This window comes from Podarcis muralis, chromosome 12, assembly GCF_964188315.1.
Source record: "Podarcis muralis chromosome 12, rPodMur119.hap1.1, whole genome shotgun sequence".
Classification (NCBI taxonomy): Eukaryota; Metazoa; Chordata; class Lepidosauria; order Squamata; family Lacertidae; genus Podarcis; species Podarcis muralis.
The window spans coordinates 21,202,332-21,228,145 of NC_135666.1; the positions used below are offsets into that span (position 1 = coordinate 21,202,332).

Below are 25,814 nucleotides of genomic sequence, written 5' to 3' on the forward strand. Positions count from 1 at the left end.
AAGTTGTTTGGGAAAGGGAGTGCTCAGTGCAAATGCAGAAAAACTATTACTGCCATCTCTTCATACACCCCTTATTTCAACAGCTACTCTGATGAGTTTTTTAAATGACTTTCCTTTGCATTTTCCTTGCATTTCTATTTGTTGTTGTTGTTGTTTATTAAATTTGTATACCACCCTTCATCTGATAATCACAGCTTTAAATTTTTGCCTATTCAGGTGTACGGCTGGCTGTAGTGATTCAGAATTATTCCTGCATTCAGTTATCTTTTAATTTCTAGCTCTGATCTACAGCAGCACGTCAGAAGTATTGTATTCTCTGGCAGATCAGCATGCTGGGATGCAATTGTGACTGGAGTTCAGGGTGGGAGTGATAGAATTCTTAGATGTTTATCTGTGTAACTCATTCATTTAAGGGACAAGACATTCCTGTGATTCTATTAAAAGCAGTCACTATTGACTCCGAGCACTACCATTTTGTCTCACTGCTGCTCCCATGGTGTTTATGAAGGTTCTGGTCATACCAATAGTGCACCAGAGGATGCAAAGTATTGAAACGTAAAGAAGTATCAAGTGGCTTGAATTAAAGGTGATCATACTGATACATTGGGCTTTTCTAGGCAACATAAAGGCAAGCAGATCTTGGTAAGGACAAGCAACAACTCAGTGAAGATCTGTCTCGGCAGGCAAGGAGGCATGAGATCTATTTCCCATCATAAGAAGCCTGTCCTGGATTGCTCAGAGTAGAACATCTGACTCAAGTGACAAACACAACTGTAGACTGGCTGAGCTATGTTGTTTAATATATTGACTGTTTCTCCCCGTAATTATATTTTATCTTATGCCCCATTTAATGATGTATGTGTTATCAGAACAAAGCATATTAGTGTTGCAATGATTAAAATTGACTTTTAATGTAAATCAAGACTGTGAAGCTACTAATAGGCATAGCTGTCAACGTTTCCCTTTTTTAAAGGGGAAATTCCCTTATTCCGAATAGGATTCCTTGCAAGAAAAGGGGAAAGTTGACAGCTATGACTAATAGGTTTTTAGAAACATTCATCGCTGTTGTTGACTTTCTTTGAACCAGTGTGGATGTCAAATATATGATCTCAGCTGGGAACGTATTTAGATAAAGAATGAGTGTCTTCTGTTGCTTCTGCAAGCACTTTTTAAAATGATCAGTATCTGGGAGTTGGGGTAATTATCAGTATTTTGGGGGTAGGGATATCAGCAAATTTTGCAAGTCTGTATTACAAATGTGACATTTCCTCATATTTCTGTTCTCAGTGCTTAACAGAGATCTAGCCTGCTATACCAATATGATGTTTTTGTTTTTTAAAAAAATACATCATTCCTAATTTTCACCAGCAACCCATACACTTTGAAATTGGCACCTTTTGAATAAAAATAATTTGGTAATGTGATTAGGCCACAATCCTATCTAAAAACATAGGGGAACTTCAAAAGTAAACACAAAACAATGGAGATTAAAAAGACGTCAAATTTCACCCCATATGGCTCCCATATGCTCTTGCATGAGCCTAATCAAATATATATGGAAGACAATTTGGACTTTGAATTTGGTCCTTCAAGATATAAGGAAGAAAAATTACTAAGTAACAAAAGTAACAGATGCCCATATGAAGGAGCGTTTGTTGCAGGTGGGCTACTGGCTAGGCTGATGACAGTAACCCCTGCTTCTGCTTTTTTTTTAAATCTCGTAACTACAGCTGGTTTCAGGAGGAGTTTTCGTCTCAGCAGAAAAGATAGAAAAACAAACAAGACTATGTATGAATGCAAGAAGAGTGATCAGTACGATACAGCAGATGTCCCAACTTACGAAGAAGTAGCAAAGTATAGACGACAGCCCAATGAGAAATACAGACTTGTTGTCTTGGTTGGTAAGTTTTAATTATTTGAATTAGGAACCTAGGTTGTTTAAATAAAGACTAAACTGTTTTGTGTTTCGTGTTATCTTTTTGGACTTTAAAAATCATATGCCAAAGCAACCTGAAATGTTCAAGAGGCTCAAGAGGCTCATGTGGAAGCAGATGTTTCCTGAGGTCCATATATTCAAGTATATTTATAAGGAACCACAAGGGCGGGCAGGTACTGTACAAAGATAAAAATGTACATTAGTTGCTCTTTTGCCTCTGGCCTCATCCACCACTGGCATGTAACCCTCAGAAAGCTGATAGCTGAAAAGTTCAGAGGTGCCCCAGCACAATGGCAGCTAGAACATGTGTCTATATGCATATCTGAGAACAGTAAGCATCCAGCATGAAAGTCTCATGGACTAGCCATATTGGCCAGATTGCATGAATATTCATCATATTTATCCTGGGCCTGAAAGCAAGAAGGATATGAGAAGGCTCTCCTCAGTATGTGAGGCCCAGAAGCAGAGAGAGTGAACTTCTGTCTTTACAGCTTCCATCATTCTTTTTCCTGGCCTGACAGCCTGTGCATTCACCTGCTGAAAAGATGATTTTCATCCCTTTTCAGTCACATACATTGTTTTCCCACATGGAAAAGGAGTAGCTAGAGATCCACCCATGTTTAGCTTATAGCCTTTCTGCAAAGTTTCTCTCCCTATCATGCAGATGTCACGTGTTTCAGTTCTTAGTTAAGGATTGTGAGCTCCTCTTTGCCGAGCACTTAGAACTTGATTCAAAATCTTGCCCGGTTCGGTGAATTACACTGCAGAGGGGGAGGCATTATAAGCTTTATTCGGCTTTATTTTACCTGTCTCAAAAAGACAACATAAGAAGAAGCCTCCTGACTCAGGCCAAGGCTCACCTAGTCTAGCATCTTGTTCTCACAGTGGCCAACCACATACCTATGGGGAGCCCACAAGCAAGACATGAGTGCAATAGCACTCTCCCAAGTCGTAATTCCTGCCAAATGGTATTCAGGTTATAGTCAACAAATAGTCAACTTGTATTCATAGTCAACAAATGCCTTGAGATGGTTCACAAGACATTTATTTAGCTAGCTCGCTTGCTCCCCTTTTCCTGTGCTCTTAAATCTCATCACACTGTAGGGATAGCTAATCACAAGCAGATCTGCAGTCATGGTGCAAGACTCTTTATTATTACTACTACTACTACTACTACTACTACTATTATTATTATTAAGTGTTTGACACATAGCCACAGCAGATTTCATCAGTTTTGCTTCCGTTTGCTTTAGAGTGCCATTCTATTTGACTCCAGGGTAAACTCGTCAGAGTTTTATTATTTGCCAGTAGCCAATAAAAAATACCCACTATTACATCAATTATGAAGCTAAGGAACATAACTATGAAGCAATCAATATACCAAACACTATTTGCTAATGTGTTACATAAACAAGCTACCCTTTTCTTCCAAACAGATTCTTAGTCTTCCTTAACTGTGTTTTATCAAAAATAAGTGTGGCCAATGTAGACTAGTAGCTGACTATAGTTGCAGGGTAGCCCAAACAGTGTTCTGTTCTGTTCTTGTGTTGGGTGATTCCTATATTACCTCAGCAGTTAATTCCAGCATATGCTCAGGACTGGTCACTTGCAGAAACTTAAGATATGGTCCAGAACATAAATTAGGATGGGGTTGTGGTCTTTGAATCTAGTCAGCAATCTCAGCACTTGATAACCAATTTAGAGATCTTACAAAAGCCTTTTAGAAATATTTTCCAATATACTCCATTTACAATCCAACAATTATAAATTGTTCATGTACTTGTTGCACTACATTTTAGTTTCTTTTGCAGTAGTGTATAGGCCAATGTTTCATTAGCAGATTTTCTTCCATTATAAAAAGTTGCAGACCAGAAGAAATATGACCCTCTATCAGGGACTGTTATGAACTGTAGAACTGCTGTTTTTATATAGCTCATATCCAAGGGAACACTTAAAATCAGTTTTTAATAAACAGCTTTGTCATTCTCTAACGCAGAAGTTCAGGCACCTACTACTGTGAGCGAGAGATTGTGGGTTCTACACAGCAAGTAATAACATGCTTGAGTTGATTTTACACCTATATCAACAGAGTTCTGTGAAATGTGTGATAAGTAGACTTTTTATAACAAATCACATATGCTGGCTCTGAGGGATATCTAGAAATTTCGTTTTATTTTGGTGGTACTAAATCAAGTGAAGAAAGTGTGCTTTTACAGTAACAAAAGCAGCTCACAAATTTATTGCAGACTTCAGTAATTTTGATGTTTTTCTCTTGGTATTAGAAGCAGCATAAGTCTGGCCAATATCATAAAAATGTCTTGGGTAAAATGTGGAAAAACTGGCACTGTTAATATAGGTACAGTAGAAATGATCAGATTTAAAAGCTTTGGACATGCTAGTAGCTGCATCCAATACGATGTGTGAAATACAATTTTGATGTTAGTGCCAGGAAATACAAGGACAAATAATTAAATTTTCACATAATTGGTTGTGGCAAAAATGTTCAGCTATAGTAACTGAAAACACAATTTATTATTGGAGTCTATTTAAAAAATAATTGGCTGCCAAGTAGATGTTTCACTTAAACTTACTTTAAATAAATGAATTCTAATTCACAGAATATAAACTCGATGTAGAGTTTAGACTATCACTGTTTTGGGATGCGATTCTCCTTTCTATCTAATCCCAGCTCCCGCACATTTGCTGCCATCTGCCTTTTTTCCCTCTCTTTTACCTAACAGGCCCAGATGGAGGCTCTAACCAGTTTTGGTTCACCCCAGTAGATAATTTGGATAGTGAATGCTTATTTAGCTGCATTCTAGTCCCTAAAATAAAAGTAGCCATTGTTTTTAGGTAAGTGGGCCCTGAGCTATGGGGTGGTATGTTAACCCACTGGAGAAAGCACAAGTCTTGAGCTTGAGACTCTTAATCTCAAGGTTGTGGGTTTGAGCCCCATGTTGGACAAAAGATTCCTGCATTGCTGGGGGTTGGGCTAGGTGACCCTTGTGGGTCCCTTCCAACTCTAGAAGTCTGTGATTCTATGACTGATTAACTGTTAGGAGTATTGATATTCAGAAGGGCATTGGAACTGATCAGCTGACAAAATAAAGTGAATGCTAGCAGGAATGGTGCTTTGTCTAAGAGACAAGCAGAACTCCAAATGCTGCAGGTCTGAATTTAACATTACTGTACATATCCTGACTGACATTTGCTCCAGCACATAATGATGAGCTCTGATCTCCCCTCCTCATTGCAGGGAATCAGGGAATCAGAAGGAGTATGATGGCAGATTAGGCAGAATATGGATCACCAGTATTAGATTTACAGCAAGAGGGTTTTCCCCAGCTTGCAAACATCTTGCTCTAGTTGCACCTTGGATATAAACCATAAAATGATATCTCCTCAACAACTATGGAACAAAAGGGGCAAAAGTAATTATTTAAACCTAGTAATGGTGTTTGTGGTAGGCAGCTGGAGATTTTTAATACATAAGTGGGGTACACAGGGAAGGCTGAAATGAACCCCTTAACACTCATTTCCTTTCTGGGAAATGTGTCAATTGATACTTCAGTGCAAAGGTTTAATCTTGGCGTGTTAGGAAAGATGACCAGTTTGTACAAGAAAAGCATCCATTTGGGTAAGACATTCTGCAGAATGTCAGGGGGAAAAGCAGATGAATTTATTTGGGTTATTTTAAATTCTAATATCATAGTCCTGTGGTCCCTGTATGTCACTTTATCTTTGGGTAAGGGAGAAGTAGGAAATTGTGTAGAATACCTTAATAGAGGATCTTGATTCAGAGTAGTGGCGGGAGGAGTCTGAAGTGGACCTTTACATGAAAAGTTAAAATGATTGAACCAACTAGTTGTTTAAATATTATGGCTTGGATCCTAATTTTGGGGTCTGTGAATGGAAGGAAAGTTGGAATCATGGGAGCAGTTCTTCTGTATGCTCAACTCTTTCTGAGAAGCAAAAAAGTTTGTATCCAAGCCAATAAATTTTACTGAGTTTTATTTCAGATACAGCTGTTCAAACCAAAAATAAAATTAGATGAAGTAAGCTGTTACAGATGCCTTGCCATGGTTGTTGATCATCTAGATACTCAAAGCACTGAAGACTGTTCATATAGCGTTGATTCAGTTAAAATTTCTGAAATGGCTGGATTTCAAGGCCAAACAATACAGCAGAACAACAAAACAAGACAACAGTCATTTTCAAACACCTTGAATGTTTCACAAACCTTGTGAGGAAGACCATGAATAAGTGGAAATCAAATATGTTTTCATAGCTGTGCAGAGCTTTGATACTACCTTTCTAGAAGGCTTTATTCCTAGTGCTCATGAAAAATCCGTTTTCAACCTACCAGTAACCATTCCATTTCCATAGAGATAAGATTGTAATTTACTTTCATATAAGTCACTGTTGTCTGGAGGTGCATAATTGTAGGAATGGTAATACAAGAACAAAAATCTAATGCTGGTAGTTTCACAGTCATTTTTAATTTTCAGACTGCGCCAACAAATTTTGTTTACATTTTAGACATTCATCTACAGTAATAAATTATAGTTCATGCAAAGCAAAGATGAAACTTGCCATGCCATTTCTTGCTTAAGTGCACATGGTGTAAATTCAGCAACAGCTTGGCTTTTCTGGAGGATCTATAGTTTGGAAATAATGAAAAGTATTTGGCCTTCATTAGTACTTCTTTACTGCACATATGGGTTGGGGTGCAACTAGTCAAATCTGAATATTTAATAACTGTGATGGGTCTGAATATATTAAACTATTCAGAATATTTATAAATGGCTCACACCCTGCCCTGGCCCCTTCTATATCAAATTATATAATCTGGAGCTGAGAAGAGAAACGCTAATCAATTAAGTGTCTCTTTCAGCTTTTCCATCTATGCAGAGGATGGGCTAAACATAATACACCAGGCTTCCACAACCTTGGCCCTCCGGATGTTTTTGGCCTACAACTCCCATGATCCCTAGCTAGCAGGACCAGTGGTCAGGGATTATGGGAATTGTAGTCTCAAAACATCTGGAGGGTTGAGTTTGAGGAAGTCTGAAATACACCTTTCAATTTTGTGTGTCTTGAGAAAGCTAAGAAGATGAAACAAAGTCACATGAAATTGCTGCCTGTATTCAAAGTACAGTGGATCCTAAATCTGTTGGTGGGAAGATGGATATCCAGTCATGATTCTTGGGTATCTCCAATAATCTCTGCTCTGTCAGATTCGTATTTTTGTATATTTAGTAACTCTGTGTGTATATCATTCTTTGACAAAACTGGCAGCGGGTTGTTCATTTTCCAGGTAATGTAGAACTGCAGTTCCTGAAGCCCACAGGTCACAAGAATGAACAACCTGCTGCCTATTTTGCCAGATAATGATATACACAGAGAGTTAGTTGATGTAAGTGCAATCTCTTTATCTCTGCCTAGAGAATGCTGATGGTGCTGAAGTTACACATCTTGTTCTGGCCTTGTGTCTTTTAATAATAATAATAATAATTTATTATTTATACCCCGCCCATCTGGCTGGGCCTCCCCAGCCACTCTGGGCGGCTTCCATAAAAACCAAAAATACAATAAAATATCACATGTTAAAAACTTCCCTGAACAGGGCTGCCTTAAGATGTCTCTTGAATGTCAGGTAGTTATTTATCACTTTGAATTTAAATTTCACATCATAAAGTGTTGCATGATTGAAATAGTAATCAAAGGATAACTGATTACAATGCATTTTAACTTTCAGGGCCTGTCGGTGTAGGATTGAATGAACTTAAACGGAAATTGTTGATCAGTGATACTCAGCATTATGGTGTAACCGTGCCACGTAAGTGACAATCAGTTCTGTATAAAGTTCAGTTTTACTTAACTGGCATAAGGTGAACATGTTTGAACATATAGGGTATGCCTTTTAGGAGTGCTCCCCTTGAATAAGAATGTAAAGGCTGTGCTTTTTTCTTGCTGTCGCTAAACACTTTAGAACATAAAATCTCTGTGAGAGATGGGGTAGGTACTCTTCCAGCATTGTGGAGCTTTGTCCAACCTGTAGAGGTTGTGCCACAAATGGCACAGAGAGTAGGGATTTGTGGCCCTACTGGACAGAATTGGAGTGGCCCAGGGGCCTGTTATGCCATAGTCGGGTTTGCACTCCCATCTGCACCTTTAATGCTGACTTGGTGCTTCCACATCACTTCCCAACTTGCTAGAATAGAGGCAATCCATTCCAAGGGATGACTAGAACTGATCCATATTTGATATTTTTGCTGTGTTAACAAATTTGAGCAAGCCACCCATTTGCTGAGTGTTGATGCAGCTGACTGACAGGAATGAGTACTTTAATTATGTTAGGGGTAGGGAGGGAGCATGCAGGCTTAAGGCTCAAAACAAGCCTTGTTGCATCTGAGCAAGGCCTGAATCTGCTCTAACTGTTGAGAAAATAAAAAATAAAGTTATCTATAGCGACAAATGAAACGCTGAATTCAGTAGCGCAGGAAGTAAATAAGGAACTATTGAAGCAGGGATTAAAGCACTTGTTTTCAATATAACTTGAAAGCTTATTGAAACTCTCACAAAATTTTATGAATGAAATTTGTGTGGTACAGCACATGTGTAATACCGATGCTTTAATGTGACTGTTTTTATTGGGTATATTGCTCAGATATTACAAAATGGAATAAGCAGTATTGGCACTAAGTTTTGCAAGCGTTCTAATTTTTAGGATGTAGTTTTTTCATGAATTGCAACAAAGATATCAAATTGAAGGATGTCCAAAAACTGAATTAATTCTGTGCCATGAGATCAATAATGGTTCTTGGACACACATGCTTTCTCATATATCCTTCTGAATATTGAAACCACTAGAGAAAGGAGATTTGATATCCTGGGTTGCTTTCAAAAACTCTGGGAACACTTCTGTATGTTATGAAGGGAACACGAATGAGGAGAGAATGCATGGAACCTAAGCCAATTCCTGATCTTGGTCAGAGGAGGGAGGAGCTTTTGTGTTATATCCCCCCCCCCCACTCACATTGCAACAATGTCTTTGTAATTAACATCAAGCTGATAGCATGAGACTCTTAATCTCAGGGTCATGGGTTTGAGTTCCATGTTGTGCAAAAGATTCTTGTATTGCCAGGGGGTTGGACTAGATGACCCTTGTGGTCCCTTCCAGCTCTACAATTCTATGATTCTGTGATCAAACAGAAAAGACTTCTGTTGGTTTTCTGGTTTTGTTTGTTCATTTGTAAACTGTTTCTTATTTCTTTCCCAATAAAACCAGACACAACAAGACCAAGAAGAAGCCAAGAAAGTGATGGCGTTGAGTACATTTTTATTTCCAAGCACTTGTTTGAGACAGATGTACAGAACAACAAGTATGTGGGAAAGCAAGAACTTTTGTCATAACAATGGTTTTTTGTCAGTTTGTGGCTAGACCTCAATTTATAAATGGAAGGTGCCTCCTCTTCTAAATATTCAGAACAAACTTGATTTGAATAGGGGGGGCATCAATGTGTATTCAGATTCTCTTAAATATCTGCTTACTTCCCTACCTGTGATCTGTTGGCTTGCCTGAACCACTTATTTGCTCATTAACTGACAACTGCTGACCACTAATGAAAAAAATTAATTACCCACTAATGGGAATAATACAATTACATATACTGTTGCCCTCAACTATGATTATAATCCATATGAACACAGTAGCAGTTCTAGACAGCAGATCTCCTGTTCTGGGTTTGAGACCTCTTCTGAAATGTCCAGGACAGATGTCAGAAGTTTTAACTCTTTTTATTAACTTCAAAAGTGACTTCTGTATACAGCACCAGCAAAGTCCTGCTCCTGTGCTGAGGGTATGGGTGGGAGGAAGAGGGAAGGGCCTCACTGACTCTCAAGTTTGCAAACTTGTTCAGTATTAAGCTGATGCAGTGTTACATAAGATAATGTTATACTCCCCCCCCCAAAAAACATTTTGTATTCTTTCTATATAAGAAGTTACATTGAACAATTGGACTAGATGACACTCATGGTCCCTTCCAACTCTATTATTCTATAATTCTATTATTCTATTTATTTGTGTGATAAAACAGGTCAGATGTGGAAACAGATGTGGAAACAGATGTGGAAACAGCGTTCAATAATCTATTGTTTAGATTATGCACGTTTTTACTTCATTAGTTTCAAATGAGGATGATAAAAAAAACTTTAGCGGGCTATTTGTTCTCTAGGTCTTTTCTCTGTGTCAGTGAAATAAAAGCAGGTTTACTATGTGTGTGTATGTGCAGTGGTACCTTGGTTTACGAACTTAATCTGTTCTGGAAGTCTGTTCTTAAACCAAAATGTTCTTATACCAAGGTGTGCTTTCCCATAGCAGCGGGGACTCAATTTACAAATGAAACACACTCAACCGGAAGCAGAACATGTTCTGCTTCCAAGGCAAAGTTCACAACCAAAACACCTCCTTCTGGATTTGCAGCATTCTTAATCCAAGTTGTTCATAAACTAAGCTGTTCTTAAACCAAGGTACCACTGTATATATATATAATCTCAAAGCAAAAAAATCTGTAATAGACTCTCACATAGAAGTGAAAAGAACTGGATTGTGTGAATCATCTCTGTATAATGCTACGTTTGGGGAGTCTTTAAAGGAAACATTCAATAATGTTTTTCAATTACAGGTTTATTGAATATGGGGAATATAAAAACAATTACTATGGAACCAGCATAGATTCAGTTAGATCTGTCCTGGCTAAAAATAAAGTTTGTTTGTTGGATGTACAACCTCATGTAAGTAAACTACAACATTTTGTTTTTCTGTTGGTAACCGAATGCTGATTTGCATTGCTTTGTAGAAACAAATAAGATACTTTAGGCGGGTAAGAGTTGAAATGTGAAATCTTATGTTCTACCGGCCACCTTGGGACTGAACTGCTAGTAGAGGGGGAAATGGACCTGGGTGCTAAAAGACTAGCTGCTTACCACTTTAACTATGAAAACAGATTTATTTTTGCTAAATTATTCTAACTTGAGAACTTTTACCTGCCTGTTCAGAACTGGACTCATTCACATACACTCCTATATAATGGAACTAGAATACATGATACATGACTGATACTTCGGGAAATACTATGGAGGATCTTTCTGAATGAACGATTGTAAATTACTCTGCACAATTAAAATGCTATATAAATTATGCTTAATAGCAGTAGCTCTGGGGGATGAGGGAGAAAAATATAGAGAAGTGCCAGATGGAAACTGGAGAGGGCCAGGTGACTTGCCTTACTCAAAGTAAATAAATTTTGAAACAAGCTGCTCATAACTTAGCATTTTCTTCCCTCCAGACAGTAAAGCATTTAAGGACATTAGAATTTAAACCGTTTGTCATCTTTATAAAACCTCCTTCAATTGAGCGTTTGCGAGAAACGAGAAAAAATGCCAAGATAATTTCAAGCAAGGATGAAAAAGGTGCTGCCAAGCCTTTTCAAGTAAGTAACTTCTGCGTTCCTGCAAATATGACAAGGTGCCAGGGGGGCTGTGTCTGTCAGTGAAGGTGACTACACACCCTTGTTCACAGTGCACATAATATTTTTTCAGCATAACTTTTTTTTAAGTATTGGAAACAGAATCAGAGAGGCCGATCACTTCCAGAACCACCACCACCACCTCCCTCTCTCTTCTCCCTTCATTTCATGTTCTTATTGCCTGTCCTTTAGGCAGTGACAGAAACAGTGTCACACCTAACATGTTAGGGATGGAGGCAGTTACCGTATTTTTCCATGTATAAGACTAGATTTTTTTTAACCAAAAGGAAAAAAAAAAGGTTTAAAATTGGAGCTCATCTTATAAACGGGTAGTGCTAAGGGGTGTTTTCTTAATTTGGAGTCCCCCCTAAATATACATGGGGGCGTCTTATACACAGGAAAATACGATATGTCCCCTCCCAGCATTCTTTTCAGCTGCCACTGCAAGATGAGTGAGTCACAAGTCTGGCCAATTATAATTGTATCAGGTTTCTGTAGATTTAGCTCTAGTTTCACTCCAGATATGCACCTAAACTATAGGAATAAGTATGGGTGACAAGGAAAGGCAAAGGTGGTTTAATAGACGTATTGATGCACAGGCTCCGTGTCCGGCAATATCATGTGAACGCAAGCAAGAATGTCTCTCAGGATTGAATCCTGTGGAGGTTGTTGGAAAGGAGTATGTGTAACAGTGTGAATGCCTAGCGAGGATGCAAACTGTGGATATTGTCAGTTTGTTTCTGACAAAATTGTTGTAAATGTTGTTGTTTTTTAAAAAAATACATGAATTTGGAATAACCAGGCTAGTGAGACTTCACAAGACTATTAAATACACAAATAGTTTCTTAATTTGTAAAAGTATAACACAGTCCTGGGGACATGCTCTTCTTAGGATTTTCTGTCTTAATTTTATGTAGTTACATTCTATGTTTCCAAAAACATGAGCAAAAACCTCCTGAATGAGCCCTAGTAAGACCCAGGAATCTGAAAGGAACGATTCTTTTGGATTTTTACCAAACTTTCAAAAATACAGACTGTGTTCTAGTAAATCCCTTGCTAATAGCAGGCAGAGTCTTAGGTAATGTAGTTGGTCAGTACATCATTAATGTAAATAGCTTAAAAACATTTTTCCAGTGCTTTTTCTAGCACAGAGACATTTCTTTAATTATCAGTTAGTGACTAATAATGCTGATATGTGGATAAAGAGGAAGGATTTGTAAATTGCTGGGCAAAATAGAGTTTTTAAAACAATAACAAAATAATTTGAAACGAAGACTTGTGTGAATTTTGTAATAAAGAACATATAATTTTTATTCACTGTTTTATGAACTATTAGCTAAGCATAGGCTTTGATCCAAAATCCTGGTGTGCTAGCATGTCTACTTATGCAGGAGGGGCACAGATCCACACACACACACACACACACACACACACACACCCCACACAGACACACACCCCGGTGGCTGCTGAGGGTCAGGGGACTCTTCAGAATAGTTTTGCGGGGGGATTCAGGAAATTGGCAGCTTCCCCCAGCACAAATGGAAATGCCTTCTACTCACACAGCAAGATCATTGGAACCAAGCCATAAAACCTGATTCCTTGTTAACTCTGAGTTCGGCAGATTTGTAACTTGTTTTGCTTTTCCTTTTGAATGACTACTTCTCTTTCTTTTAGGAGGAAGACTTTCAAGAAATGCTTAAATCAGCACAAATTATGGAAAGCCAATACAGCCACCTTTTTGACAAAGTTATAGTAAATGATGATCTTACTACAGCTTACAATGAGTTGAAAACAACCTTTGACAGACTGGAGCGAGACACCTTTTGGGTTCCAGTCAGTTGGGTGCATTCATAACACTAAACAAATAAAATGTTTCATAATATTTTAATAAGGTACTCAGTTGGATCTAAATGGACATTTTGTTGGTGGGAAGCTTTTCGAGCTTTGGCAAACTGGTGCATTTACAAACTTGGTGCAGTGGAATGTTGATCTTATTTTTCTGTGTGTAAACCTTACTGTTTGGAATAGGGGTTCGGAGGCAGAATATCACAGTGAAGCCTTATTTTTTTACCAGATTCAATTTTACTGGTTTTTGAAGTGAATCTTCAGCTATTACGATACCACATTTCATCAATCCAGTATGAGATATCCTTTAAGCTGAGCATTGATATTAAAAAGTCTTAAGGTCTGATATCAGTGTTTAAGTGGCTTCCAATTTTGCTACTTCCAGACCTGGATAATAGTTAGCACTTGAAATTTTTTAAACTGGGGATGCAAAAGTGGCTACTACTTCTTTAACTAAAATACAAATATTTGAACTTGCTTACGCTCAATCCGAATTTTGTGTGTGTGCTGAGTATTGTCTTCCACATCCAGACTGACTTTTACCACAACAGCAAATTTTATTTATGTTGGTGGAAAAACTTTCTTGGATCTTTTCAATAAGCAATAATATTGCTCTGCATCTTGAGTATTTGTAAATTACCCTTGGGGAGTATTCAAAGCAGTGCATCAAAGCTTAGATTGGGGTAATTCTAACAAAGATAACAGGGTGGAGGGTTAGTCTTTGGGAAAGAGGCAGTTGGGTAAATGGATTTTATTTATATAAGTGCTTCATTGTTTTAATTATAAACCTTTCTAAAACAGCCTTTGAGAAAACCCAGAACCTATTTTTTTATTTGAAAATTTGTAATTAAAACTAGTGGATCATTCTCATTTTACACTGACCCAGAGCTGTGTTTTCTGGAATGAAGAAAGTATTTTTTTTGCTTCTTCTTGATTTCCTCTTGACACAAAGTTTATTAGTAGATGAAAAGAGAAATACTTGTTGTGTTCAAGCGAATTTGCCTTTCCAATTTATACGTGACAGTGATGTATCAGAGGCTTAGTATGCAAACAGGAAGTCCAGTTATTTTATGTTAATGTATAAAAGGGTTAGCTGTCTTATTTAAAGGCAAAAGAATTTAGTGAGACTATATATATTTATGAAAAGGGGTGAGAAGGGATATATTAATTTTTTGCATTTCTTGTCAATGTGATCATTTATTAAACAGATCCCTAGGTGTCTGTGATTTGAAACACTGGCTTTATAAACTCAACATTCCATGTAAATGTTTTCGTTTCGATACAGATAAACCACCAGGTCTTTGCAAATGTAGTCTAAATAGATGGTTGGTTTTTTGGTTCATTGCATTCATGTTTTAAAATTGTGTAATACAAGGGAAGTGCCAACAACCAAAATATCGTCTTTTGGAAACATTTGTGCTAGAGTGACGCATGTAGCCTGGCCCTGAACATCCATCATGTAATGTTGAGTGTCTCAGGTTTTACTGTTTTTGGTGATCTATGGTTGTACTTCAGCACCAATTAATTGCATGAAAAATACTGAACTGGATCCCCTCCCTCCCGGCTGTGTTTCAGTACTGCTTTAAATAAATCACTGTGGTTGTTTGTTTGTTTGGCAGGCATTATGCGTCTTTGACATTCAGTGCGTACTGCAAGAGCCAGTGCCAAGAATGCTGGGTATCTGTCAATATCTACATTTCGTATATGAGAGGATCAAAACACTTGTTTAGAAATACATTTGTCCTGTTTGTCAGCTATAGTTTGTGAGTCTATTCTTACCATATATTTTTCTTGAAAACAAGGGAAAATTGGGCATATAGGTTTCAAATGTTGTGACATCCCAGAATGCTGTTTGAGAGGAAACTCTCTCCTTTTCATCCTGATTGTCGCTCCAAAGACAGCATTTCGGCACTGTGCTCTTACTGGCAATAATTGAGACTATTAATCTTTGTAAGCTTCCCATGTTCTTTTTGTCAAGAGAGAATTTACTATCCTTTGAGTTTACTAGCTTTGAAGCAGCAACTGAGTCTGCAGTGACCTTGGACACCTTTGTTTTAATAAGAGCATGATCCAAAAAGCTCTGGAGCTTTGCATAAGTAGGAGCTGCCTGTCCTCTCCAATGCTGCGGCATGTTCTATGTGTGCACACTGAAACTGTGTGGAGCCTTGGATCATACACATAGCATGGGTATATAGTTGAGAAAAACTTAAGTCAATTTTTGGCTCAAAGTGAAACTGACTTACTTTTTTCAGCCTTTTAAAATTGTACTGCATGGGTTTGAGTACAATGGTTTTATGGTTTTAAATATAAATATCCTTATTGTATTTTTGCTGTTTTGTCATTGTAAAGCAAATGTTAAAAGTTTTTATACTATTGGATTCAGAGCAATACTTGAAGTTGTCATCAGTTCACTTACAGATGATGTGCCTGAATTGCAACTTTATCAATCTTAAATCAATAAATTATTGACAAAATACTGTGGGAAAGCTTCTTTTTTTAAAATAAGGAACTCAAATCTATCATCTTAAAAAAAAATTAAATTGTGCTTACAATATCTGTTACCATTATCACATTCAAATAAGTAGCATAACTGAACAAACCAACTTAACGAGCTAACTTAAGCCATGATTTTGCTGTAGAAAAAAAATTGTTGAAGCATACTAGTCAATGCAGCAGAGCCATTTCTGAAATGCCTGGGGCCTGTACCCCAGTATATGTTTTTATGTTTAGGACCCAAATATTTAACTTGTCCAGAGATTTAAGATTTTCTTCTGTGTCTTGTAATTGCCCGCATCTGCACACAGAGCAAATATTAAGAATACAAATGACCCCTAATTCAGATGTGACTGTGTAAACAAATTGCACAAGGTTCTGTCCTCATTTTACAAGTGATGAAATTATTATAATGACAAAATAAAAGCAACATATTACAACATGTGAGTTTAAGAGCAAACCAGCAAGTTTCTCCTTGCATAGTGCATATTCTGGGGAGCTTTTCATAATAATGGTGTCACCACACACCCTATGATGGCATATTCACAATCAGCTCTAAACATCTGCACCTTAGAAGCCTTCACTTGATTTAGAGCAGACTTTCCTTCTGGAAAACCTCTAAGGGTTTAAAGATGAACCCTAAAGTCCATTTTTTTCCTACCACTTCCTGAAAGCCCATAGCTTGTCTTGCATGCATTGGATTCATGTGCCATTGGTGCAAAGTATTTCTTCTCGTTGCATGCTACTGTGCTTTGAATAATTTGAATTGCATACTTGAATAAGTTGATCAATCGCCTAAAGATAGAAAAAATAAAGGCAGATTTTCATAATTATGGCAGCAATGTCTATGTTCTAATGTGGAGAGAGCCTTGAAATTAATTGAAAATCTTTGAATAAATTTTCCTTTACAATAAGGTGTCTAGAGATTCTAGAATAGGTGACAGTTTTGTGATTTCTTTTTTAAAAACAAGAACAACAATTTTTATTGGTTTTTAAACAAATACAATAATTATTTCTGTCATCCTAGAAGGGGACATAAAATGTATTTGGATAACTGACTAAAACTGGGTACATGTTGATAATGATCATATTTTCTTGTGAAGGTGTTTAGTTAAGTCAGCATGTTGACTTCTTAGGATGGATTTACTGAGCTAATCCACATACGTTTTTTTAAAAATTTGCGACATAGAAACAAAACTTTTACTATGTCACAATGACTCCAACTTAACAAGTGTGTTACTTCAAGTAAATACTTTACTGCTTACTCAATTGCATGCATGTGGACACCCACAAAACTTTTTTCCAACTGCAGTTAGGACTGTAGATATTTTTGTTTCCTTGGAAAAGCATGCCTACAAGAGTTCCTTTCTTGCCTAATTGAATGAGTATAGCATTTTCCTGTGCAGTGTAGCGGTGAAGTTATAGGTGGAGAAAGATATATGTTCTACACAAGTGGAACATTCACACATCTCAGGAAGCTTAGAACTGTGTATTTCCAAACACTGCCTTTCCTTATGTTGCTGGAGCTGGGAGTCTGATGGAACCCAGGTTGCAAAACATCTTTACAAACTCAGGTTAAGATTTTACCCCCCACCCCACCCAAGAGATTAATGCAATTGTTCAACTAAAAAGGTTTCTTTGCCCACTTGGTAATACTTTATGTAGGCCAGATACAAAGGAATGTGAACCTGCCAAGAATTGAAATTATTTTGCCTGTGACAGCCAAACTACCAGCATGCTCATTTTTACTCACACAAAAGGGATAAAGGACTCCAAGAGGCACCAAATTATCTTTTATTTTCCTGCCCAGGTTGAGCTGGTCTGACGTGACTAAGAAATAGATGATAGTGTTAACACCATATTCATGAGAACTAGTATCTTAAGAGATGCCCTGGAATCTTCGGATGAATATATAAATTTAATAAATAATAACAACAATAATGTTATTAATATGAGACTACTCATACCATGAAACTCACTGGGTGACCTTTAGCCATTATTAGGTAAGGTAAAAAAAAAAAAAGGTAAAGGACCCCTGTACGGTTAAGTCCAGTCAAAGGAGACTGGACCCCCGAGTCGTCCATGACTAGACCTAACGGTCAGAGGTCCCTTTACTTTTAAGGGGAGTGAAAGGTGGGATATCAAGTTCAAACTCCTCCTCTTTTTCTTCTTCTACAATATGAGGAAGAGCCTTACATACTGCCACGAGGGACTTGGAGAAGGGCCAAGGCATAAATCTAATAAGCAAATGACTTTCAGCTCCACTTCTGACATCTAACTCAGAGAGATGGTTGGTCCTGGATCCTTTGGAAGACCTTGAAAGTGCAGATAAACCATTCTGCCAGTAGAGGATGATGCAGCCAAATCAAATTCTGTGTGTGTTCATATTTAACTGCTTTATAGGTATCTCTAACACCCACATGGCTTAGTGTGGTGTGTGTGGTACACAAATATTGGGGGGGGGGGGGCAAGGAAAGACAAAGCAGGCCAGGCTGATTTTATGGGCTTTCCCACCCATGCTTTCAAATAAAACATATAATTTTTCTTCCTATTTTTTTTAAAAAATATTACTTCTCCTACTATACCTCTCAATTTGTTTGCTTAGTACTTACACTTCTGTAAACCCAGCCCTTTATTGTAGTCTAGTTTTAAAACCACCTGGATATTCTTTTTCTTTGTTAAATTCCCCCCTAAGCCTCTTTTATATGCTTGTCTGATGTGTAAGACAGACTCCTGCGACATGAAAGCTTCAGAACTCTTGTGCAGCTGGCAAGTTTTTCATCCTTTTTTAAAAAAAAAAGTGCAGTTCTTCTATATAAGTGTAGATATTAACTCTGAGTAAAATGGCCGTTGTCCTAAATGTTAGCAATCTGCTTTTTTCAAATGTGGCATTAACAGTTTCAGTGGCATGCTTACACCTGTAAGCTTGTTATATCACACCTTGTTATATTGAAGAACAGCAGAGTGTAGCAGACACATGTAGGCATAAGACGGGAGAAGGAACGTGAAGGTGGCCTTGTAAATCTTTGGTATTGGAGTGTGGTGTGATAGCTTCAAAGAACAGCAGATGAAAAGATCATCAGGTGTTCTTTAGATATTTATGTCAAAATTTTATACTGGATTCTTTAAAATGTGAAACCCTTAAAACACACAGTTATGGCTAGCAAATGTTAAGAAAGGAAAACTCTTCTTTAAGATATCAAACTTCAGCTGAGACCAATATTTTTTCCTTCTTGAACACTGGTGGCTTTTCCCACTCTTGGCATTGCAAATGACGAGAAGGCTTTAATCTGGGAAACTAACTGCTGAAAACTGACATCTCCTTCAGGCTGGTGCTTTTATTGCAGTGGTTTATTCTGCAACATGTTCTTAACACAATAATCTGCTTCAGTTTGGGCTCACCCACACTTCCACTTGCCGTGTGATTTCTAGGTGCAGGTCTGAAACATTTTTCTTTTGTCCCATTACTTTCCTTGAGAAAACCCACTCATTCATTCATTTATTTACGGCTATTAGCCCATAAAATATGTACAAAAACCCACTGTTTACTGCTGAATTGGAGCAAATGTCAATCTGCAGAAAACCCAATTGACATTTGTTCCAACTCAGCAGTATACAAGACAGAGAAAGCAGCAAGACAAAAGAGAGGGGGGAAAGCACTCTTGAACCCGTGCCTAGAAATCGCAGGACAAGTGTGGATGAGCCCTTTGTTCTGTGATGTTTCCCCAATGCTACCGCATTATTGCTCTCTTGAAGAGCTATAGTTCAAAGAAAGCAGGGCAAAACTAAATGAGAGCATTTGAGGTGTTGAAAAGCGATGGGCTTTCAGCAGGAAGTTCTGGGATATGCACTGGTTGGAAGGGAAGCAATGTGCCTGCCCCAAAACTTGCAGACATAAACAGAATTGAAAGCAGGGTCTACCTGTGACCATCCCAATAGCCTCAAATCATCATGAATCTGCAATAAACAATATATGGAGAGGCCAACAGTCTCCTTTAAATGCAGGATTTCTGACCAATGTCCCTTCCTATGGTATTCCCCCTAGGAGGGAGAGAGGAAGGGGGTGCAACCCCACTTATCTGCTCTTCCTTCTGAGGCAGTTTTTCCGCTTTAAAAAGGAACACTGGCTTGATGTTACCTGTAGAAGAAGTTTGTGGCATCTAGTTTAGTCTTAAGGCTTTGTACCATACAAGTGTCTGCCAAAGTCCAAAGGGAATAAACCAACTGTCCTTCCTAGGGAGCAGTGGCCTCTGACGGAGTTAAAGGACAGTGAGAAGAACCATTTCCTATCCCACATCCTGGTCCTAATGCAAGATGGCAGCTCTGGCCCAGCAGTTTTGTAATGTTCCCTTAAAAAGTGAGGAGGGGGGGAGCATTTTCACAAATCTAAGAGACCACAACAAGACCATCTGACAATACTCCCAAAATAACATAGCACCTGCTTTCTGAATATCCACAGCAAGGCTGACATAATTTTGGCGCAAGGCAGGCTGCTTCTCGCTGTATCGGTGTCACTGTTTAAAAATAGGTCTCTTTTGTCATCTGTGGCACTGGTGGCCAGGTTGAGTCATGATTGATGTCACCAGAAAGAACACTCTGAGCCTGCAAAACTGACAGCAGGCTCCTCTGAACTCGGTAAGATTTACACAGCTCTTAGAAGTTGTGTCTGGATCTGTGTCTTGTTGTAAATCCTAAAAGCTACTTTGTGGACGAGGGACAATATGCTGTCAGAACAGGAAGGCACGCTTCATCCAGAGTAGAATTGCAAATGTCCAGGCTCCTTTTGAACAAAGCATTAAAATAGATATTTCCTCCGTATTCGCAGACATTTTCTCTTTTGAAGGTAAGGCTGGCTACTTAAAGGTAAAGGTACCCCTGCTCGTACGGGCCAGTCTTGCCAGACTCTAGGGTTGTGCGCTCATCTCACTCTATAGGCCGGGAGCCAGCGCTGTCCGCAGACACTTCTGGGTCACGTGGCCAGCGTGACAAGCTGCATCTGGCAAGCCAGCGCAGCACACGGAACGCTGTTTACCTTCCCGCTGGTAAGCGGTCCCTATTTATCTACTTGCACCCGAAGGTGATTTCGAACTGCTAGGTTGGCAGGCGCTGGGACCAAACGACGGGAGCGCACCCTGCCGCGGGGATTCGAACCGCCGACCTTTCGATCGGCAAGTCCTAGGCGCTGAGGCTTTAACCCACAGCGCCACCCGCGTCCCAAGGCTGGCTACTTATGCGTGACCAAAAAAGTAGAAGGAAAACATCTCTGCATAAAAATGCCAATGGATGTGTGTAATTGCAGATTTAGAAAGAATTGGTAGAATTTACATACCATTTTCTATACCATACATCTCACCATAGTGAGGAAGACTGGGGCCAGTTGGCCTTGTGAGCCTACTCAGTCTGGCACCTCAAGGCCCCGCTCTCTCTTCTTAAGAGTTATTTATCTTCAAAGTGGTCATAGACTGGGAATCCCTGCAAACAGTGGGTTCCTTCAAACAGCAGAATGTCCTCTGATAGCCCTTCAAACAGAGGAATGCCCTTTGTAAAATAGGAGTCATGGTCATCCTATTCCAAGGTAGAATTACATATTAGCTGACTAAAAGGGTATCCCTTGAGCTTTTTGATGCTGCTCATTCCCTCAATTCCTATCCTCCTTACCCTTGACATAAAGTAAATCAAATGACTGTATTCTCAGGCAAATGATTATGCACAAGATCATTTAACTGCTGGATGAATATTTCTCATAATGCGACCTTTTCTCCATAGCTCCTTAATGGAAGCATCAACATCATCGTTGGGAAATTTGACCGGCACTGAATTCATGTATTATTACTTTTTAAAATGATTGAGAGCATTTTTTTAAAAAACATTTCACATGAGCATACAACACAGAATAAAGTGTAGAATGTGTAGAATGGACTTGCCCCACTTCAGCCACAAGTTAGGAAATATATACAGTGGTACATCGGTTTTCGAACGTAATCCGTTCCGGAAGACCGTTCGACTTCCGAAACATTCGAAAACTGAGGCACAATGGGCAGTTGGCAGATTCAATTAGAAAAGAGAGAAATGCGCCTTGGAAGTTGAACGGTTTCCAAGGCGCATTCAAAAACGGAAGCATTTACTTTCAGGTTTTCAGCGTTCAGAAACCGAGATGTTTGGCAATGGAGACATCCGAAAACATATATATATACAGTATATACACATATATACAGTATTATCTAACACTGTATATAATATTTTTAATACCACCTGTTATTTAATTTCAAAGATTTCCCAGGTGGCAGGCTGAGCTATAATCTTTCTCCCTGAAGGGTGAGCTGTTTCACTTGCAGGAACATTTTGTGGAGAAATATTCAAAATGCCCCCCCTCTCCCGCCCTGCCCACCACAAAATGCTGCCAGTAGTGTCACAGTCCACTCAGACTGCCTCATTCTGCTGCAGGCCTAAGCCAGCACCTCATTTTCAGGACCACCTCAGTAAGAGCGGCAGGGGGAGGAGAGACCCGGTGCTGTGGAAAAGATGGCTTTATGTAGTAGGAGCAAGAGAAGTGAGACTGAGAGAATGGAAAATCCCAGGTGAGGAGTGGGTAAGGGTGGGATTATGCGATGGCTGCCTAAAGTCCTAGACTTCCCAGTTCCTGAAGATGTGTCTGACTGTTCTGCCATATGTTGTTATTAGTGCTACAGTCAGATGACAAAGGGCAGGTTGTGACTGAAAGTGTGTTCAGAGGCACACACAGAAAGAAGAAGCCAAAAAACAGCTAATCATAAAAATGGTAAATATGTGGAACAGTTTGCCATGCACAGCTGTAATACCGCAAGCTCTCTGAGTGATGCCAAGCTTTTGAAATTAGCAAGATCCCCAACCTTCATTTGATTTGAAGATGGAAAATATTAACAAATTTATTGCATTTGTTTAGCATTCATGTTGCCTTTATTGCATGCTGAAGGTATTGCCAAGCCATTATTTATTTGATGCAGAAATAGCTTCCCATAAAGCACAAATAAACAATAAAAACTGAATAAAAAAGCAACAACAAGTACAGTGCAGATACAGACTGGGATAAAAATCTACACTTACTTAACTAAGCAGTTAACTTCCTCCTGTACCACCTTCACAAACAGATCTCTCTGTCTTTATCTGATGCAATAGGCATCAGGTGTCACGGTTTTAGATTGTGTTACTGTCCTCAAAACAAGAATACATTTATGATCATGTATGAACAGGATGAACAGTTCCTTCAAATACTTGAAAAATCAGCAGGGATGCAGGGAAATAAGAAGTACAGTGGTGCCTTGCAAGACAAAATTAATTTGTTCCGCGAGTTTTGTCGTCTTGCAATTTTTTTCGTCTTGCAAAGCACGGTGTCGGGAAAGTTTTGGAAAAGCTTCAAAAATCACCAAAGTCTTTAAAAACCTCAAAAAAGGCTATGAGTTGCTCCTCGAAGTCAAGTCGCAACTGTATTAACGGTGTTAAGAAAAAGGAAACAAACTTGCAAGACGTTTCCGTCTTGCAAAGCAAGCCCATAGGGAAAATCGTCTTGCGAAGCAGCTCAAAAAACCCTTTCGTCTAGCGAGTTTTTTGTCTTGCGAGGCATTCGTTTTGCGAGGTACCACTGTAACAGGAAGAATGTTTGTGTATATCCAAAGTGTGTGTGTGTGTGTGTGTGTGTGAGAGAGAGAGAGAGAGAGAGAGAGAGAGAGAGAGAGAGAGAGAGAGAGTTCTGTTGAGCACACAAGGAGGTGGAATTAAGCCCATAACCACTTAGACTGAAGATATTGAGGGGAAACCATGCCTTGTTATCATACACTGTATTTCATTCTTTAAAATGTACTGCAAAGGCACCTGGGAATGCACTGCCAAAGCTTGTGGGATTGCTAGCCACTGTTTTTGCACAATTTTTTTTGCCAATTCTGCACTCTTTTCGCCCCTTTTTGGGTTCGTGGCAATGCGCACATGCGCATGCCTTGAACTCACATAAATGGGGAGTTGCCTGCAATGTATTTGGTTAACTATGCAATAAATAAAATAATCCAAATAGTGCATTTGGAAGCTGAACTTTCATCCATGGTACAAACCCAGCAAAAGCACACTCATAATTCTTTTTAGTAGCCAACGCCAGCGGTGGGAGCTGGTGGGGCACCAATTGCCAAGCCTGCTGGGCTTGTACAGACAGGAAAGAAGGTGAGAAAAGGCCTGTTTCCTTTCATTTGGCCTTAAAAAGAGATATTTTGTTTCCCATTGGTCCCAGTATGCCAGGAAGGTCAGTCTGTCAGCCTCTGTGTACTGTTTCCTCTTGTCTGAGGCATGTCAGGGAGACGGAAGATCTTTGCTATTGGATCTGTGATGGCTCATTCAACTCCAGTAACTGCTTGATGTGGTAACATTCAGTAAACTCCGTCACAATGCGCACCATAATGGGAAATTAGCCTGGAGCAACTATATATTTCTTTTACTACACATTGCATAAGGTCCTTGTACTTTTTCAGTTGCCTTCTATAAAGTACCAACAATGGGAACCAAACCTGATGTTACGCATATAAAAAGAATACTGTTACTATCTGGCAAAAACATATGTAATCCAGTTTTACTATTAAGCTTCTAATGCCACCATTTCAAACAAATCAGAGTAAATAACTTTCTGGAACTGATCACGTGACTTTTTGGAAAAGCAGCATGCAGAAATAAAGAACTTTAAAATAAATGCATCTCCAATTCTTCAATACATTACTGGGCGTCCAATGAAAGAGTCTGGGAGTAAATCTCTAGTGCTACATAAAGTCCTAATTGAAGAAAAAGGAAACCATTCGATTTGTTTCTTCCAACAATAAAATATGTAATTACCAAACCTGGAAGGCGTTGGTTCCTTCAGCATGGCTAGAATGGCTCCAGTTTTTTCAACGAAAAAGCTTGATTTAGAATAGTTATTACCAGAAAAGGAAATGGAAAAAAAATGAAGAGTAAATGTACCCATATGGACGATTGGAATATCCATGGCAGAGACTTTGAGAAAAATACCAGAAAATTGGCTGAATGAAGAGTATCAGAATGTACACTATGCAGGAAGACACGTATTGTAACACATACTTCTGCTCTGGTTAAACAATATAAACCGCGTTGATAAAAGGGCATCTTTTGTTCTGCAATTTGGCCACCTAATTGAGATGGATGTAGAATGAAACCTGTAACCCCATTTTAACTTCCTTCTTCAACAGCATCCATATGTCATCCAAGAGAGAGGGTTAGTATTGGGGGAAGTATTCCTTGGCTTTAACATAATATTTCTTTATATTTCACTTGACTGCTGACATAATATGATCAGTATGGTGACGGAAACCAGATACAACTGCAAAGGATCCCCCACCCCTTAGCAGCTCTTATTTAACCAAGCTGCAACCAGTCCAATTTATTTTAGAACCTGCTTTCTTAGTGGAAATAAAGATTGATTTTTGTCACCACCAAAATCTTGCAGTTGCAAAATGTTACAGTCTGCTTTGCAATTGTACATTTCCCTCTAACTCCTTGAAGGAAAACTGGGAAGACAACATTGCAGCTACACATTTTTATTGTGCCTGAGAAAATTTGTGCACATTTATTTCTGTTTAACGGGTCAGCCTTCCCTAACCTGGTGCCTTCCAGATGGTTTAAACTACAACTCCCATCAGCCTGAGGTTTTGTACACACTACACATTTCAAAGCATGTTTGAAGCACATTCTTTCCCTCAAAGGAATTATGGGAATTGTAGTTCACCCCGCACAGAGCTACAATTCCCAGCCACCCTTAGCAAACGACAGTGCCCATAATTTTTTGAGGGGAATAATATGCTTTGAATGTGCTTTGAACATGTAATGAGCATGCAGCCCAGTCAGCATGGCTGTGCTGATATAGGGTGATAGATATCTGTTGAAGAGTCAACATTTTGCAGAGCAAGCTGCTGTCCCAGTGGCTCCTCAGAAACTCAGAGCATAACTGCAGCTTCCCAGTGGTAAGGGAGACGTGCTCTGCA

General features: G+C 38.8%; 2 protein-coding genes across 8 annotated transcripts in view; both read left to right on the forward strand.

Annotated features, from left to right (window-relative positions):
• MPP7 (MAGUK p55 scaffold protein 7) overlaps nt 1–15,786 on the forward strand; it is an 87,611-nt gene extending 71,825 nt beyond the window's left edge. For all 7 annotated transcript variants that reach the window (XM_077936807.1, XM_077936808.1, XM_077936806.1 and 4 more), the window contains 6 exons: nt 1,731–1,901; nt 7,695–7,775; nt 9,228–9,321; nt 10,624–10,732; nt 11,287–11,430; nt 13,141–15,786. In XM_077936807.1, the coding sequence (XP_077792933.1) occupies nt 1,731–1,901; nt 7,695–7,775; nt 9,228–9,321; nt 10,624–10,732; nt 11,287–11,430; nt 13,141–13,320 (779 nt within the window). In that variant the 3' untranslated portion in view covers nt 13,321–15,786. The remainder of the gene's footprint in view (nt 1–1,730; nt 1,902–7,694; nt 7,776–9,227; nt 9,322–10,623; nt 10,733–11,286; nt 11,431–13,140) is intronic.
• A 5,267-nt stretch (nt 15,787–21,053) lies between these two features.
• Nucleotides 21,054–25,814, forward strand: part of ODAD2 (outer dynein arm docking complex subunit 2) — a 93,450-nt gene continuing 88,689 nt past the window's right edge. Inside the window, exon 1 of the mRNA XM_077936810.1 lies at nt 21,054–22,382. The gene's annotated coding sequence lies outside the window, so the exon portion shown is untranslated. The remainder of the gene's footprint in view (nt 22,383–25,814) is intronic.